Raw genomic sequence first — 19,386 nt, forward strand, 5'->3', positions numbered from 1 at the left:
AGGATCCTGACCAAAAAATCCAAATGACAAGCTATTTAAAAACCACACCCTCAGCACTACCTGTCCTCCCGTGCACACACCCTTCACGAAGATGTCGTTAATCTTTCTCTAAAAGCCAGAAAGGATGGAGCATGAAACAAAAATGGTTTCCTGCATACACTGACTGGTCAGCATTATAAAACTGTTTTCCTGGAAAAACAGTCATTACTAAAGGGAAACTTCTGGTATGCTCTTGAGAAATTGTTTTACGGCTTTGATTTGATAATTTAAAATTTTCATTCAGTGTTTCCAGCAAACTGCTTTTCTCCAAGAAAAATGATTTGGCTGAGCTTAAATGAATGACTTCAAGCCGATGTAACCATCCTGAAGTGCAGTCTTCACAGGAGGCAAGGAATACTGCTAACGAGGGGTTATAGTCTCCTCATGAAACACAGTTCTTAACATGGCTGGAGATGCTTGTAAAAAAAAAAAAAAGCAGTGAAGCAAAAACAAAAGTATGTTTTAAAAACTGAATGGGAAGGTAACACAAAATAAGAATTGACATCTGGGCCCTTTCTTCAAAAAAACTGGGGAGACACGGGCTTTATTCAGCTTTGGGTGAAGACTGAAATCTTCTTATTCCTAAAAATGAATAATGTCAACGTGTGTGAATGCAAAGTATGCTTTGGCTATCGGAGTAAGGACCAGGAAAGACAGTGGCTGCTGGCATGAAACATCTCACTGCACACACCTGTACGTTATAAATTTGGTCTCTTTCAAAAGCGTCCTGAAGTCCGCTTTGGCGGTGATATATTTGTCCCTGATGTATTCTTCAAATTCTCTTTGTTTTTTCTGAAAAACAAACAAATAAAAAAACAAGGGGAGAGGACAATTAGGGAAAAATATATACTAATCTGAAAAAAGAATCAATTATTTATTGAACTAGTAATTTCTAAGTCATATAACAGAATTCAGAAAAAAAATAGTAAGGTACTTTTCCTCACAGAAAACTCATTAAATGCATTATCTGTGACACATTTTTTTTTAAGAATAAAAGCAAAAATAAGAAAATATTAGTGATAACTAAGCCTCACAGGCTAGCTGTAAGTGTTAAGCATTTTATGGGATTTATCATCAAACTTCATTAACACAAGAACATGCTCTTTAAAATAAGGAAACTTATTTAATTAAAATTAATATTAATTTCCTATAGACTATCGTCAAGCACAAAGAAATTCACTGTCAAGAAGTATAGATCCACCAATTACAAGCTAACACTCAGGACTTCACACAGCGAGCATTTAGTCTTCTAGTAAATAAACACTGCATTCTTTAGGCTTGAAAAAAATCTACTGTAATCTGAAATGGTCAAAAAACCTAGCCTGAAGTTGGGTATCCAGCCATTGGTCTACCACTCTGTCCTAGCCACACATATTTTGTGGTTCACATATCAAAAAGTCAACCTGCCACAGACTGAGAGTGATTCTAAGAATATTAGAGTCACTCATTTCTTTAGGTGCCACACTTACTAACGAGCCGAGGGACTCGGCATGACTGAGCCATGGACTGCAGCAAGCGTCATTGTTGTCATCAGCCACAGGCTTCAGACCTCAGGTCAATGTGCTTCTTTCACAAAAACCAGAAAGCACAAGAACAGGGCTCAGCTCTACAGACTTACTGCACCTGAGGAATCCCTCGACTCAGGGGCCCTTGTTACAGGGTCCGAGACCACAGTTTACTAGGTGTTTCAACAGCTTGACACCAATAGGTAACTATGCCTTTCTCAAGGAATGTGACTACAAATGTACTTAAATCTCTGATTCCAAAACACAGACTTAACCTGAAAGATTGTTTTAAACTTTCTATTGTGCTTCCTTGCTAATAAACTGTCCAAGGAGCAAAAACGAAATTACAATACAGAGTCAATTCTCAACAGCAATTCACTTAAAACCACCAGCTTTATTTTATGAAATGCAAACTTAACAGATCAATATATATTTATGATCTAACAATAAATCTCGTCCAACAATCTCTTACCCTGTCGCTAGAGGAAAACTTAATGCACCGAGGATCTTCCTTAATGATTTTCTTTACTTCTTTCCAAGTAGATGTTAAGGTAATCTTTAAAAAGACAAATGAATGGAAAAATATAAATACAGCTCACTGTTAGAGAGGGTCAAACTGCAGCCCGTCACAGTACAGAACATTACACACTGACCTGCAATCTCTGGCAATGGCCAAGCGTAACTGGACTAGAAAGGGGCAGGGAAGCAGCTTTACTACAACCTCCTTTTGTTGGCTTGCCACAAGAGTTATTTTCAGGGCCATACTTTCAAGGTGGCCTAAGACAACCACCTGCAAACCCTGCATTTACATGGGCAAACATCATAATTTCTGAAGAAACCATCACCAAAAAGAAGCAGATAAACAGGAACCAAACCCAGATAATGCGAGTGCACAAGCTGCCTACCAACGGGCCCAGCACCAATGAGGGCATCCCTAACTGCATCCACATCAGGAGGGACCACTGCTCACTCACAGATGAGACACTGTAAACTACACAAAAGCAGATGCAAATTTGAACACTGCCCCCCCAAAAGTAATTTCTAAATAGTAAAAATGCCCTAATATTGCTCCTAAAAATCACAAAAGAAAGAAAAAAACAAAACAACAGAAAGAGGCCTATATAACCCAGTCCCATGACACCAAAAAGCCTATCAATGTTTTATGTCTTGTTTTAATTATGAAGGAAGATTCATTCAACCTAAAATAAGAAAAATGAGAGATCCTTACCGCAGATGTTTCATCCAGAAGCTGCCTAAAGTGCTCTCTCTTCTTTTTGGTAAGTGCTTCAATGTGTTCATTAAAAAGCTTCTCTTTCTCCTCTCTTTCCAATAGGGATCCAGACTCCCAGCGGTGATCCTTTCGGAGGGTCCTCCGAGTGTCAGACCACGACACATCTGAAGAACGTACCTAAGAACGGAGAAGTCCATGCAACACCAGAAGACTTCAGTTTTCATGGTTTATCAAGAAAGGGCTCAACTGTTTAGGAATCTTTATTTTTTAAAGGGGCAGTTATTTCAAAACTAAAAAACTATTTTCTGAAAAATTAAACATAGCTTTTTCACTAAACTACATTCTAAGTCAATTCTGTGTTAAAGGCCATTGAATAGAACCGCAACACACAAAGTACCATTAATTAATCAACAATTAAGCAAGGTACAATTCCAATGACCCAGAAGAGAAGTGTCTGGTGGCACTAAGCTGCTGCAAACCTACCAGAAAACCTTGCTCCCAGGGCCCATCTAAGTTGTCAAACAAGGATGTTTGGAAATGGGCAAGAATGATGAGAAGATATTTTCCATTAAGCACAATCCCTAAGAACTTTAACAGCACTTCGGAACAGAAGCAAATGAAAACATTTGTACTTGTCTTCTTGCAGTAATTTTGGGCTCAACTTTGGACTTACCAGTTATAAATCTGGGAAAGGACACTTCTAAGCATAACCACAAATTAGCAGCCAAGGAAACAACAGTTACAAGACACTTCAACACTGACATATCAATACACACGATATGCACTATTAGCAAACTAAAGGATAAAAACTATTTGATCTATCCCAACAGATGCAGAAAAGCATCTGAAAAAGCCAACACCCTTTATGACTAAAACCATCAACAGATCAGGTATGAAAAGAATGCACCTCCACACAATAAAATAAAAGCTAACCTATTGCTAACATTGTATCCAATGGTGAAAATTTGAAAGCTTCTCATCTCTGAACAGGAACAAAACTAGAACACGCCTTCATTACTGCTTTTCAACATAGCATCTGAGCTCTCAGAAGAAACAATCAGTCAACAGACAAGAGGCATCCATCCCAATAGAAAATATGAAAATGTCTGCTTCACGACAACATAATTTTATAGATAGAAACCCAGATTATATGCAACCATATAATTATCAGGAGTGGTTGTTAAGCTGTAGGTTACAAACTCAACATAGAAAAATCAGTAGCATTTCTATACACTAATAACTAAACCATCTAAAAAGGAAATTGACAATCTCATTTACAATATAATAGTAATAAACAAAATACTTAGTTATAAACTTAACCAAGGTAAGACAATCTCATATTGAAAACTATAAAACACTGATAAAAGAAATGGAAGAAAATAAAAAAGTAATCAAAATGAGAAGCAATGTTCAAGGACTAGCTCACTGTTAAAATGTTCATACTACACCAACAGGTCTCCAACTTCAACACCACCAATGTCAGGGTGGGAACAGAGGTATAATGAACCACCCTGTTGCTTCAGACTCCACACACTACCCTGGAATGCTGGTTCAACTCCTGGCTAATCCACATTTCCAATCCAGCTTCCTGCTAATATGCCTCCAAATACCTGGGTTCCAGTCACCTGTGTAGGCAAGCTGGACAGAGCTCCCTGGGTCACGGCTTCAGCGCAGCCAACCTGGGCTGTTAGACACTTGAGGAAAGACCCAGAAGATAAAACTTCCCTCACCCTGTCTCCCTTTCTGTCACTCAGTCTTTCAAATATTCCAAATTTCAATGTCATTTTTCAAATAAGTAGAAAAAGTTATACCTCATTCATATGGAACCACAAAACATGCCAAAGAGCCAAAACAATCTTGGAGTATTACAGTCTCAGATTTCAAAACATAATCTTGAAGCTGACACAATCAATCACCATGGTACTAGTATAATGGCAAGTCAACCAACATAGAAAAATAGAAAGCCCAGAAATCAACCATTACAATTACAGTCAAATGACTTTCCCCTGTAGGCTCACACACACTGGGGGGAGGACAGTACCTTCAACAAATGGAGGAAAATGAAACTGGGTCCTTCTCTCACACCACACCAAAAAACCTCATACACACAACGAAACACTAGTCAGCCTAAAGAAGGACATTCTATTACGTTACAACTTGGTTGACATGAACCTGGAAGACATGCTAAGTGGAAATAATAATTCAGAGACAAAGACAAATACAAAATCTCATGTATTTGTGGAATCTAAAAATGCTGAACTCAGAAGTACAGAACAAAAAATATATATATAAGTTTTTAGACACAAAGCATGAGTAAGTTCTGAGGTCTGCACAGCAGGTTGATTATGGACAGTTAAGTGTGCATGATGTTCAAAATAATGTAAAAATCTCAAATGTCTCAGTCACAAAAAATGAAAAGCAGAGCCATATGTTAATTAGGTTGATTTACTCAATTTATGTATCCAATTTGTCAAATAAAATTTTTTTTGATCAGGTAATAGAAGACATAACAAGTCTGATAGACAGAAGGAAGAACAATCTAAAAATATTTACTAATAGCCAACATTTATAAAGCATCCAAATACTTGCCAAGTAAATACTGAGTATGGCACTAGTACAAAATAAGTAAGATGCTGTTCTTTCCTTGAAAGAGCTCACTTTCCGTTTTTCTTTTTTTTTTTTTAAGGGCAGATATATATGTAAAACAAATGCAAAGATGGTATTAAGGAGGTGTACACTGAATACAGCAATGATCAACGGAACAACAAGATTCAATCCGCCTGGATGGTCAGGAGCAGCCTCCCAGAAGAGCTCTGTCCCGGCCTGGGAGCTGTGGACAAGCACGCTAGCTGAAGGGAGGAACCACAGCACAAGGAATGGTTCATGTGCACAAAGCCAGAAAGCTGGAGCTCAGAGAGCTCATGGGGGAAGCAACAGTCCTAAGGCATTATGAGGGTGTGCATGACAAGGAAGGCAAAGTGTTTTTGATTGTACTAAGAAGACTGATTTGACCTGAAGGCAGCTGCTAGAGTGTAGAGAACCTGTGCCTCCTAGCGGACAGAGTAACACCAACAGATTTGTTTTTTATAAAGATTTCACTGACAATGAAGCAGATACATTTGGAGAAATGTTAAAGGCAGGGAGAGAAATTAGGAAACCACTATCATTGTCCAAAGTAGAAACATTAGATAGAGAAAGGAGCAGATACAAGGAAAGAAATCAGAAGCCAACAGTGACACAAAGAATTCCATTGAAAGACTGAAGAGAAATGGATACAGGAGAGATGGTGACAGAGAAGGCAAATACTGATAATTGTAGTAATAATAACAAGTAGTACAGCATAGCAGCCTGGGGGCAATTCAGTGTAGGGACAAAAAACCCTACATACCTCAACAACCCTGAGGGGCAAGGCAGAAGGATTTTCAAGAAAGTTTCAAGGTATCTCCTGGGATCAGTACACCTCCAGTCCTACATCTCATACCATTTACATGTACAATAACTGATCATCACAATGATGACCCTAAATCATCAAGAAAAAGGTTAAATTATGTTCAGCACACTTTGTTAATTACTATGGCAGGTAAGTATTGTAATAATTTAAGATGACTTTTATCAAGAACAATAAATATGAAGCTTTGTGTCTACAAGAATTTTCACAATTGCAAAACATCTAATTTATTATCAAACTAGTGTAAATAAATGCCAAAATGTAACTACTAATAAGTACTGAATTTACTTAAATTCTGAGCGTCTATTTAAAGACGCCATCTACTGCTCCCAAGGTAATACAATGGATTTCCAACACCCATGACTCCAAAAGGAATAAGATTCACATATACCATGTCAGACAGAAGAGCCTTGAAATTCTGGATGGCTTCTTCCCGTTTGTGTTGCTCTCTCTCCCGATCTATTTCTTTCGTTTGTTCTGAACGAGCTTTCTGAACCTCTCTTTCCCGTTCTCGAAGGCTTGCCTCAATGCGGGCCTGCCTTTCAAGCTCCTTTTCCTTTTCTGAGTCTAAATTCTGTAGAAAGAAATGTGACATATCTTTCTTAGCAATAACATCACAGGGTTTTGAGAAAATAACTTAGCAAATACATTCAAATCTAGCTTTTACCAGGAATATAAGTGAACTCTACCCCTCATCCACAAACCAACTACAGAAAATGTTCAAACCCCCAGAAGCCAATATATGTCCTTAACTGCAACTAAGAATTCTACCATTGAATGATAGATGAACAAGCATAGTATTACCTTGGCTATTTTCTCAATATACTGCTTGAAAAGGTCTTCTCTCATTGATGAACTATCCACAGCTTTGTAACGTGGGTCACTTTCTACTTTATCTTTTACTTTGCTCCATCGAGACTGACTGTCCAAGTGATGATTCGACAAGAGTTCAAAGAAATCCGACTTGATCTGTAGTTTAAAACAAACAATGGGATTGCAGGGGAGGGAATACTATGAGAAAGTCCGTGCATTTGAACATAACACACAAAAGGTAACTTTAAAATAAAACGTAACTTCTTTTCAATGTGGATGCTGCTGCTAAACCTGACTAAATGGCCTACCAAGGTTGCTATGTACAGAACTATTCTGACAGCTAAATAAATGTTAAAAAGCTCATTTACCACCAGTTGCAATTCAAAGTGTCATACCCCGCTTGCTTTCCTCACGTAAATAAAACACCTAAATTCAGCAGGAATTGCACTTAAAACAAACAAAAAAAAAGCAAGAGAAAAAAACCCCAACTTGCCAATACAGGATTAACTATGGCACAAACAACACTGGAAGTGCTTTCCCAAAAACTGCGTGCAACATCAAATAACTAATTAAAACTCAAGGGAAGCTGTTTTGGCAAACAAAATAAAAACAAGTCTAGTAAGACAAATTCAGGGGATTTTTTGCAAGATGAAAAACTGCTGATGAAAACTATAAAAAAATGATAATTATACTGTTTCACTTGAAAACACTACTTAGCAAACCAGACTGCACCACAAGTAATTGTTCTCCACAGGTTTCTAACTCAGCAGGCAGTCATTTTTAAAGCTTTACCACAACAGCTGACTGCAGTGTCTAGATAGTTTAGTCAAGAAATGAAAGAAATGAAATTGAGTATAGTTCTCTGGCTCTAGCTTGTAACTGTATAATATTTACATAGTTATAATTACAGTTGCAATAATGATTAAATGAAAACACACCACATACTTTGAAAGCAATAACATTTCATTAACAAAATGTGAATATAAAGTCTACTAAACTTAAACCCTACTTTACAGATGTCTGCTTTGATGTTCTAGTTATTACTTTGTATTGTTTAAACTGACTGAGAAAGCTTCGCTTAGAAATTCCCTTTTTATTTAGTAATGATATAAAGCTAGGCCTATAATGCAAAGAATTAAAATTTCACAATCAAATGAAAATAAAGCTGATTATACTAGGCTAGATATCTATATATCTATATATAACAATATATAAAAACTACCCAGAAAGTGCTCAGAGAAAGAAATTATAAACACAAAAAGAAACATTTAACTTATAGTACAAACTATTTCTTAAACCTGATTATTGTAAAAATCCCTTAACATAATTCTAACTCAAAATATTTCTGTCAGAAGTTGTTTCAAGTAATGCTGTTGCAATTTTAAATGGAAGAGGCCTCTCCCCAGTGAGCAGTACCGCTTCTCTAACAACATCTCCTAACAGGATTTTTCTGGAACAGATGGCGATTCTAAATGTCGGGCTGATTGGGCTGCAGAGGTTCTTCTCCATCACCAAGCGCCGTGGACAGAGCAGGGCTCCCGCCTCTCAGTGGTGAGCGCCTCTGCCCCTGACGCTGCTACCAAATGACATTTTGAATTCATTAATCTTTAATAGCTGACCTTTAATTCTAATAAGCAATACTTTATATGTAAGATATGTTTATTCCAAGATTATAACTCACTAAAACACTACTTTTTAGAGGGAAAAAACAGAGAGAGAGAGAAAATGAGAGAGAGAGAGAAGCTCTTTGAAATTCAAATGTCACCACCTATAAAGAAGCTTCACCTTTGGCAGTCACCATGGAACAGACAGCCCTAATAAGAGGTTCTGGGCTACCCGGAAATTCGTCTTAATAAAATTTAGAGTAAATATGTAGTTTAGTGTACCAGCATAAGCACTATGGAAATAAAATGACAGAATACATAAAAATTACATAAAAAGTTACATATCCCAACAAATGAGGTTAGAAACAGCACTATACTGGTCTTTCCCACTCACATTAATCACACCAATGGAGCTAAAAGCACCTTACCTTCTCACCTCTGGTCTTCGAATCTTCTTTCTCTTTCTTCCGTGCGGCTGCCACAAACTCATTAAACAAGGCTTCTCGATCTTTCATCTTCTCAATTGCTTTGAATCTCGAATCTTTAGCATGTTTGGCTGCAAATTCACTAAAAGTAGCTCTGAAACAAAATAATAAGTGTGCTAACTTTGATAGAGCTATTTCTGCTTGCAGAAAAATACAGTAGAAGATACCATTTTCCTAGCAAAAATCTGTGCCAGAGACACTGAATTTGTTCCCACTCCCCAAATCCATGCAGCTGTTTGAATTCACTCTTACGTCAATGGTTAACGAATTAAACGCTTATGGCACTAGGATTTGGGCCCAGTGGGAGGTCTGTGAGTAAACTGGGAGCCTGCCCTTGGACAGCAGTTCTTTAAGGGCTCAAGGAACTGGAGCAACTGCTCAACCAGCCAATCCTTCAATTCCAAGTGCCGGTATCTCATACAGCATCAGTTCATGTCCCAGCTGCTCCACTTCCCATCCAGCTCTCTGTTTGTGGCCTTGGAAAGCAACAGAGGATGGCCCAAAGCCTTGGGACCCAGCACCTGCATGGGAGACCTGGAAGAAGCTCCCGGCTTTAAATCAGCTCAGCTCTGGCCACTGTGGCCATTTGGGAAGTGAAGCAGTGAATGAAGGTCCTTTCTTTGCTTCTCCTCTCTGTAAATCTGCCTTTTCCATAAAAATACACAAATCTTTTTAAAAAAAGGAAGAGAGAGAACTGGTCATATCAAAGAGGGATTCCTTTCTTTGCTTCTTGCTTTGCCTTGTGGTCATCCTTGAGCGAACCACTGGTCTTACCAGAAGCTTGACTCTCACAAACTGTAAATCAAAGTGAACCATTTCTTTCTCAGTAGTTCTCAAATATGAGGGACAAAAACCAGACCAAGGCACACCCTAACAGGAAATGAGTCCTGCTTCTAGGCATCATGGATTAACTCTCACTGGATTAGTTCCCTATCTATAGTAACTACCAAATCACATAAGGAACATGAGACAACCAGTTCCAACCAGTGCCCAAGACTGATATAAATGACCGGATGGATGTCCATGAGGAAAGCTCCACCGCCCCTGGACCTCGGGGAAACCTCCACAATGCAGACGGCTGGAAAGTGGACAGTAGGCACATCTGCCCCAGGGAGCTGGCAACAGTGAAGACAAGAGCTTGAGTGCTAAGACAGCAGGAAGCAAACGCCATAAAGGAAAGACTATTTCCCATGCGAGGGTGTCTTGAAAATCAAAGGAGGTTAAGAGCGATCAGTGGTGCTGAAGGAAGAAGCGTCAAGCCAGCAAAGTCTGTTTAAGACCCACAAGAGAGTTGAGAAGTTGAAAAAAACACATTTCACCTACAGAGAACAGGAATAAAGCATGAATACCACATCTAGAATTAAGATGCCAGTATAACTGAACTGCTTTTTAAAATTCATTTTATTGTTTTATTGGAAAGGCAGATATAGAGAAGGAGAGACAGAGATAAAGGTGTTCCATCTGCAGTTTACTCCCCAAGTGGCTCAGCCAATCTGATGCCCATCTGAAGGCAGGAGCATCTTCCAGGTCTCCCATGCCGGTGCAGAGTACCAAGGCCTTGCACCATCCTCGACTGCCTTCCCAGGCCACAAGCAGAGAGCTGAATGGAAAGTGGAGCAGCCAGCACACAAACCGAGACCCAAATGGGATCCCAGCAGAACCAAGGAGAGTATTTAGCTACTAGGCTACCACTCCAGGCCTCTGAACTGCCTTCTGGAATGAAAGGCTACTCTCGTCAACTGAAAGGCACTACTACCTAAGTAAAGAAACATGAGATTCACAGCACATACATACACACATACGTACGTACATATGTACTAGTAGTCAACCATTAGAGGGAAACTCACATCCCATGATATTGTTAACCTGAGGTCAAGTTCATGTCCTGCATTACTTCTGATTCTGCCTCCTAACACACACCCTGGGAGGCAAGCAGGTAACAACTCAAGGAACCAGGTCGGCAACCATGAGACTCTCACTGAGTTTCAAGCTCCGCACTTGGGCCTGGTGCAGCCCTGGCTATTACAGCCATTTATGAAACCACCTGGTGAATGTCAGACCTCTCTCACTGTCTGTTGCTTTGCCTTTCAACAAATAAATTAATAGCAATTATTACAATCATATTTCAAGGAATTAAACAAGTGCAAGAACCTGGCACAATACAATGCCAGCATCCCATATAGGTGCAGGTTCAAGTTCTGATCCAGCTCTCTGCTAATGCACCTGGGAAAGCAGAAGATGGGCCAAGTGCTTGGGTCCTTGTATCCACATAGGAGACCCAGAGGAAGCTCTTGGCTCTTGGCCGTGGCCTGGTTCCGCCCGTTGCTGTGGCCACTCTGAGGAGTGAGCTAGCAGACAGAGATCTCTGTCTCTTCCTCTCTCTCTAATTCCCCAGGCTCCTGGCTTCTGCCATCCTCCGGGCCCAGACCTGTTACCGCACTCGCCTGGGGAGTGAACCAGCCCATAGAAGATCTCTAACTCCCACATTAATAAATTAATAACTGGATGGACTTAACATGAGAGGAGTTAAGAGTAAAATAAAGTCAACTACTTAAAATCAGATCAAAAAAGAGTAAAGAAAAACAAAACAGATTAAGGAGGAGGAGAACAGTCTCAAGTACATGTGAATATACAGGTAATTGTAATCTAAAAACAGCGCATACGGGCAGAAAAACATAAGAAGTTGGGGCCTACCGACTCTGTTTCATCACCAGTATGTGTTCCAGCGGCTGCACTGCCAATCTAGCTCTGTTTACAACCTTGGTAAGCGGAGGAGGATGGCCAAAGTCTTTGGTCCCCTGCACCCACATGGGAGACACAGAGGATGCGCCTGCCTTGAATCGACTGAGCTCTGACCGCTGCGGTCATTTACAGAGCGAACCATAGGACGGAAGACCTCTTTCTGCATGCTGTAACTCTGCCTTTTAAATAAAAGTAAATCTTTCTAAAAACATATGTAAAAGCTTTCCCAACTTATTTTTTTAAACTCATTTTTATTTAACAGGCAGATTTATAGGGAGAAGCAGAGGCAGAAAGATCTTCCATTCACTAGTTCATTCCCCAAATGGTTGCAAAGGCCAGAACTGAGCCCGTCTGAAGCCAGGAGCCAGCAGCTTAATCCAGGTCTCCCACACAGGCGCAGGGATCCAAGGCCTAGGGCCTTCCTCTGCTGCTTTCCTAGGTCACGGGCAGAGAGCTGAATCCGAAGTGCAGCAGCCGGGACACAAACCGGTGCCTGTAAGGAATGGCAGTGCTTGCAGCCAATCGAGGCATCACACCAGGCCCAAGACTTCCCAACCTGACGAAAACCACCACTAGAGCTCCAGAACGGTCAGAAACTTCCATCAGGTTAAATACAAACATCAGGCCTGAAACAACCCTGAGCACTGCTGTTTTTAAAAAAGAACTCTCAGGGTTTAAAGCTTGCATTTAACATATCAAAAATATACTCTCAAAATAAGCACACCTATATTTAGCACACTGTTAAAAATCCATTCATTTATTGGAAAGGCACGGCTACAAACAGGAGGGAACAAGGGAGGGGGACAGACAGGGATCCTGTGGTGGTTTACCTCCTCAATAGCCACAGCAGTCAAGGACAGGGGAGGTTGGAACCGGCCACCAGAAGCTCCACCTGAGTGACAGGGGCCCTAGCACTCTGAGCCACCAGCTCCTGCCTTCTCAGGTCAGTCAGCAGGAAGCTGGATTGGAAGCTGAACAGCCAAGACTTACTGATACACATGCCATCTGATATAAATTTCATGCCAGCAGAAGGCTAGACAGATAAGAGTACCACTCACAACTAACAGCTATTATTTTTACACCGTGCTGGCCAAAATGAGAATCTAATATATCGTATACAATCAGTATTATTCACATCAGATATCATTAATTCAATATGAACAACAGATATGTGACCACAATAAAATATTATGGTCAATATTTATCTAAGTACTCAAAAAATTCTGAAATGAAAGACTTGTCATTATCTTGATAAATTCTGCCTTCCCTCTGCAATTTATTATAAATAATAGAGAGAGGAACAAATTTTCTATCATTTCTCAGTTTCTTACACATAATCTATTTTCACAGTGAAACATTTAACCAAGGCTGCTTCTAGGAGAATCCAGTGTTCCTCTAAAGGAACTATTTCAACAAAAAAAAAAATTTAAAGGTAGAAACTGATAATCATATAAAGAGCTTTTCATGTCCAAATACCCAAAAGATAGTTCAACTTAACCACAAGCATGGCTTTCAAAATGTCTGAAAATAAGGGCACCTCAAAAAATATTGAAATCCACGTATACAAGGGATCTTCAAAAAGCTCATGGGAAATCTGAGCAATAAAAAAACAAAGCAAGGCTTTCAAAACTTTTCTGCACAAAACTTAAACTGATCTTTCATTTTCCACAAATATTGCAAACTCCCCTTATGTCTTAACAAAAATGATCTTCGGAGAAAAACACCACACCCTTTAATTCGGAAGGTAATGAACCGTGGATTCCAACATACCTTGGGTTGAACTTGGCTTCCTCCATCATTTTTTTGAAATCTTCCTTAGCTTGCATTATTTTGTTTTTCTTTTCCCTGCGTTCTTCTTCTGCCCTGGTCTTTACATACTGATCAAACACCTATCACAAACATATACAGTTAGACAAGTGAGCCTGTAACACAGACAATTCAACATCAAAAATGCCTTTGTTCAAACTGTAACAGGAAAACATTATTATAGATAATTATATGCAAATATACACCGTACAAATAACAATATAAATCCCTAAGTATTATGACTCATTTTAAGCCATTTAGAAATGCACAAATCAGTTCTCTCAAATCCATTTTAGAAAAAAAAAAGTATGGGATCTACAATTTTTCCTTGAAGTAATATTATTATTCTCAGAAATACAGTCATGCCTTGCCTCTTCTGTATTTTCCCTCACTTAATGGCCACTGGTCAAGATGATCAACTGAATAGCTTTTCCCCACTTTTTAAACTCTATTAAAAGTGACAGCAGAAAAACTTTTTAAAATAGGTCAAAATCCAAAAAGACAAGGAATAAGACGGATAACAGCAACTTGGAACCTGAAAGCAGATGGACAAATGCTCAAGCTCATGACAGATACGAGGGAGCTGAACAGGACCTGGCATCCACATTAGCAAAGAGAAAACCAAAACCAAAAAAATCAAGCACCCAATCATCACAGAGCTCAGGACTGACAGAGCCACAGCAACAACGGAAGGGTAGGGTGCTGCCACAATAAGGCAATACTCGCAAAAAGACCACTAAGAACAGCTAAATCACTAAATGTGGATCCCATCTGCAACTTGATGTTGCTGGACACTTTCATTCCTGGATTCCAGGAGCTATTCTCTAGAGCAAAGCACTGGTATCCAAGGTCAGAAAGTCGTTGATTTTGTATATTCCAAGAGTATCTTGAAAACTCTGTGTAAAAGAAAAGATCATGAAATAAATTTCATAATGAAAATTAAATCTAACTTTCTTGGGGGGTGGGGGACAGCGCTGTGGCACAGCACATAGGGAGCATCCCATACAGAGACCAGCTGGAGTCTTGGCTGCTCCACTTCCAATCCAGCTCCCTGCTAAGGTGCTTAGGAAAGCTGTAGCAAACGGCCCAAGTGCTTGGCCCCTGCATCCACAGAGGACGCTTGGAGGAATGAATCTCTTGTGGCTTTCAAATGCTACAGCCATTTGAGGAGAGAACCAGCAAATAAAAGGTTTCTCTCCATGGCACCACAATCCCACAGTCCGCGCTGTTCCGCTTTCAACCCAGCTTCCTGCCAACTGTCTGGGAAAGCAGTAAAAGATGCCCCAAGCACATGGACTCCTGCACCCATGTGGAAGAACCTGAAGAAGCTCCTGGCTTTGGACCAGCCAAGCTCCAGTCACTGCAGCCACTTGGAAGGTGAGTCAGCGCACGGAGGATCTGTTTGCCTCTCCTGCTCTCTTGCTTGGTAACTCAACTCCTCAAATAAAACAAACATTTAAAAAACCAAAACAAACAAACAAAAAAAAAAACAGTAGGACCCTAAACAGAAAATAAAAACAAGAATTAAATGAAATTAGACTATTCCAGAAAAGGAAAATGAGAGGAAAAAAAAAAACAACCAAAAAACCCTCTACCTTGTAAAACTAAGTTTTGCAACCATAAAGTAAGAAAAACCTTGTACCCCTTTACTATGTCCACATGACACCAAGGACTAAGAGATGATTGATATGCTACAAAGAAGCTTTACATACAAAACACACACACATACACACACATACACTTAAAAGCAGCAGCAGAACAGTACCTCCAAAACCCTGAGGGAAAAAGACTTACAACCAAAAGCTGTTTTGGGGGCGAGCAGTGATCAAGCAGCACCCCATAATAAGGCACAGGCTCACGCCCAGCCGCTGTGCGTGGATCCAGCTTCCTGCTGACGCAGCTGGGAAAGCAGCGCAAGCGACGGCGCCAGTGTCGGGGCTCCTGCTACCCAGCAGGGAGACTCAGCAGAGCTCTGGCTCTGGCCTGGCTCAGCCCTTGCCACTATACCTTTTGGGGAACAAACCAGAAGATCGAATCCGCCTTTCATTTTTATTTCTGTAACTATGCCTTTCCAAATCATCTTTAAAAAATATTTTTAAATTATGTAAATCTTCAGAAAATTAACAACAGGCATTCTAATAAGAAGCAAAGAGGATGGAAGATTTACAAAGCAGGGTCCAGGTAGCTCCCCATCTACCCACCCAAAGCAAAAGAGACGAAAGAAATATTCAGGAAAAAGCTGTGCAGAAGGTGCACTTGCAACCAGTGTAGACTAGTCACTCAGAAAGTCCTGGGGGAAATATACACACCGATCCTCAAAGCTATGCAGAAGTATCTATAATTACCCACCAATCTTCTGCTCAACACACGTACGATTTTATACACCTTCCAAATATGACACGGCAATAAATACTAAATTATTTCTACTTCTAAGGAGAAAGACAATAATTTTCAAATTCTGTTTCAAATCATACTTTCCTACTCCCCAAACTGTTAAGCTGTATGTAAAACCATAGGGAGTTCGTATTAGTTTACTTTTAATAAGCTAAAACACAGGGCCAGCGCAGTGGTATAGTACATTAAACCTCTGCCTGTGAAGGCAGCATCCCATGTGGGTGCCAGTTAGTCAATGCTATTCCACTTTCAATCCAGCTCCCTGCTTACGTGCCTGAGAAAGCAACAATGCATGTCCCAAGTCCACTGGCTGCTGCACCTACAGCGGGAGAACCCAAAGAAACTACGTTCCTGGCCCGGCACTGTGTATTGCAGCCATCACGTGAACACGTGGATGGAAGGTCTCTCTGCCTTTTAAATAAAAATAAATAAATCTAAAAAAACAAAGCAAAACACAAAAAACAGAAAACCAACAATTTCCAGCAGCCCTCTTCTACCCCGGAGACACAGAAGCTGCAGTTACACTGCCACGCTTCTCAGAGGTCGCACCCTGCTTCACCGGACATTCGGCCTCTTGTTCTGAATTTAAGTAACATTACCTAATATCCAAAATGTTATATTAAATACTACGAGAGGAAGCAGGTCTGAAAAAATTCCTGCCCATGTTTATAAGTGAAAGCAAAAAGATGTATTCCAAGGGCAGCCTGGGCATTCCCAACGGCTCCTGGGCTGCATGCAGTGGCACAGTTCTTGATCCAAGGAAGGGGTGGCAGGCCTTTGCTTTACCAAGGGCTCTTTGGATATTTGTAACAACATGAGCCATACAAACTAATCAACTTAAAAATTATCTTGCAGCAGACTTTCTGAATTTAAAATCACACTTGTGGTTGCTTTGGCAGGGTCATACCAAATGATTTGGTGGCCTTCATACGACATCCACCACCTCTACACGAAGTAATCATGTGGAGTCAAAAAACAAAAACTATGCATGGATTTCCAAATACTGCTTGCATCAAAATAAACACCTTTAATTCAATTTTGTACAAAATTTTTAAATGCCTCCATAATTGTGTCAGTAATATATTACCATGCTGAAACAGTGTTAGTGTTAAAAAGCTCAGAATATGAAGTGTATTTAAAAGTCTACTTTGAAATAAGAGACAACTTATTTTGAGGTTCCTGAATAATTACCACCTACATAAAAGCTTACACCCTAAATGAAAACAGCTTGGCCTAAAAAAATGTTACTAAATTAAAACTTTCTCATAACAAGTAAGAACATTTCTGACCATGTATGTAACCTTCTATATAGGATTAAATAAGGAAAATCATAATGTAAAATACATTATTTAGGGCCCGGCGGTGCCGTGGCCTAGCGGCTAAAGTCCTCGCCTTGAATGTCCCGGGATCCCATATGGGCGCCGGTTCTAGTCCCGGAAGCTCCACTTCCCATCCAGCTCCCTGCTTGTTGCCTGGGAAAGCAGTTGAGGACGGCCCAATGCTTTGGGACACTACACCCGCATGGGAGACCCGGAAGAGGTTCCTGGTTCCCGGCTTCGGATCGGCATAGCACCGGCCCGTTGCGGCTCACTTGGGGAGTGAATCATCGGACGGAGGATCTTCCTCTCTGTCTCTCCTCCTCTGTGTATATCTGGCTGTAATAAAATGAATAAATCTTTAAAAAAAAAATACATTATTTAGAACACAAATATCAAATGTTCACCTTTTATGCCTCTAAGAAAAAAATTCCACTTCAAAGGCATGAAAACCTTAGCATTTTTATATACCTGCACTGTGAAGCTATACATTATCAGCTTACACACTGTTTCCAAAATTGAAAAGGAATATAACTTATGATTTCACTCAAACACGAATTTCTGCATAAAAAGTCATAAAAATTTAAAAATAAATCTTTAGGGATATTCAGCTTAGGCATCATTTACACACAACTTCTGCAGTAATTAACAATGCAAAGTTCCTGTCTCGAGCACGACTTATATTCTGTTAGGAAGCAACAGATGACAAGCAGATAAGTAACCATGGATAATTCAGATATGAGGGCATTGCAGAAAGTACAAAAAGCACGAGATGGTTCTTAGATATCAGAGGGAAGAACAAATAGCAAAACGAGCCTGACTTAATGAAGATCCAGCCCACCATGGCTCCAATGGACACACGAACACAAGCCACAAGAGGCCGACAGGACCGAGTAGGTCAGGATGTCACAGGCTAAAAACAAAGCCTCCATGTTACCTAAGCGAGATGGAAGCACTATCTTCTTTTAAGTAAGATCACTTGATTTGATGTCAAAGTTTAAAAAGGAGAAAGAATTATGACAGGCTTTTTGACACACCATCCATCAAGCGGAGATGAAAATGAGACAATTATGCACTTTTTATTAAAAAAAAAGGCTACAAAGCTCGAAACGTATTTACAAATGTATGTGAAAAGTCATGCCTTTATAATACAGCTATTAAAACACATCTAGAACTCTAAATCTCTTTGATTAGAACTCATGACACGGACCAGTGTTGCAGCACAGTAGGTAAAGGCACCACATGAGACACCAGCAGCCCGGTGGGTGGCCAGTCCATGTCCTGCTCCTCTTCATTTCAGCTCTCTGCTAACTGCCTGGGAAAAGCAGCTGAAGACAGTCCAGATATTTGGACCCCTGGCCCCATGTAGGAGACCCGGATGAAGCTGCTGGCTCCTGCACAGCCTAGGCCTGACCATTTTGGCCCTCTGAGGAGTGAACCAGCAGATGAAGATCTCTCTTTCTGTCTCTCCCTCTCAGCCCTTAACGCTTTAAAATAAATTTTAAAATCCTCAAAATTAAAATAACAAAATCTATGCTTAGACCCATAGGCCTAATAGCATAAAGCATGGAGAACCTTTCCAGCTATTACAAATACTAAAGCAGCACTCTACTGGGAGCAAAACAAATCATTCATTTCAACAGTACGACAGCCAAGTTGTTCAAGTCCCCCTGCTATAGCGATCAATGTCAGAAAGTTCAGATAATCAAACAATCACGTAATTTAGCACTATTATAATGTTAGAGAGGAAAAAGCAATCATCACAAGACATGTGTCACTGAGTGACCGCAATGAACTCAGTAAAAAGGTTAACTCTACTTAGTGCAATTCTTGCTCAGAGACCGGAAGCACTGCTCATTCTCTGACAAAAACAGACAGTTTAGCACACACTGGGATGGACTTAGTGTCATGTCTTTGAGTATTACATATCAACAAAAGAACACACATGTTATGAACCAAGGCTCAGTGGTCTTATCTCTTAGGGAGTTTCAGATCAAGTTCTA

At 40.0% G+C, this 19,386-nt stretch overlaps 1 protein-coding gene across 7 annotated transcripts in view; it reads right to left on the reverse strand.

The window, feature by feature from the left end:
- The window catches only part of TCERG1 (transcription elongation regulator 1), a 50,321-nt gene that overhangs the window by 800 nt on the left and 30,135 nt on the right, over positions 1-19,386 (reverse strand). For all 7 annotated transcript variants that reach the window (XR_009247196.1, XM_058677704.1, XM_058677707.1 and 4 more), the window contains 7 exons: positions 13,638-13,756; positions 9,069-9,219; positions 7,028-7,192; positions 6,615-6,797; positions 2,773-2,952; positions 2,017-2,100; positions 731-831 (listed from right to left, as the gene is read on the reverse strand). Coding sequence is in view for 6 of the 7 variants with exons in the window: in XM_058677704.1 (XP_058533687.1) it covers positions 731-831; positions 2,017-2,100; positions 2,773-2,952; positions 6,615-6,797; positions 7,028-7,192; positions 9,069-9,219; positions 13,638-13,756 (983 nt within the window). In the remaining variant the exon portion in view is untranslated. The remainder of the gene's footprint in view (positions 1-730; positions 832-2,016; positions 2,101-2,772; positions 2,953-6,614; positions 6,798-7,027; positions 7,193-9,068; positions 9,220-13,637; positions 13,757-19,386) is intronic.

The sequence above is a fragment of the Ochotona princeps genome, chromosome 19 (assembly GCF_030435755.1).
Source record: "Ochotona princeps isolate mOchPri1 chromosome 19, mOchPri1.hap1, whole genome shotgun sequence".
Classification (NCBI taxonomy): domain Eukaryota; kingdom Metazoa; phylum Chordata; class Mammalia; order Lagomorpha; family Ochotonidae; genus Ochotona; species Ochotona princeps.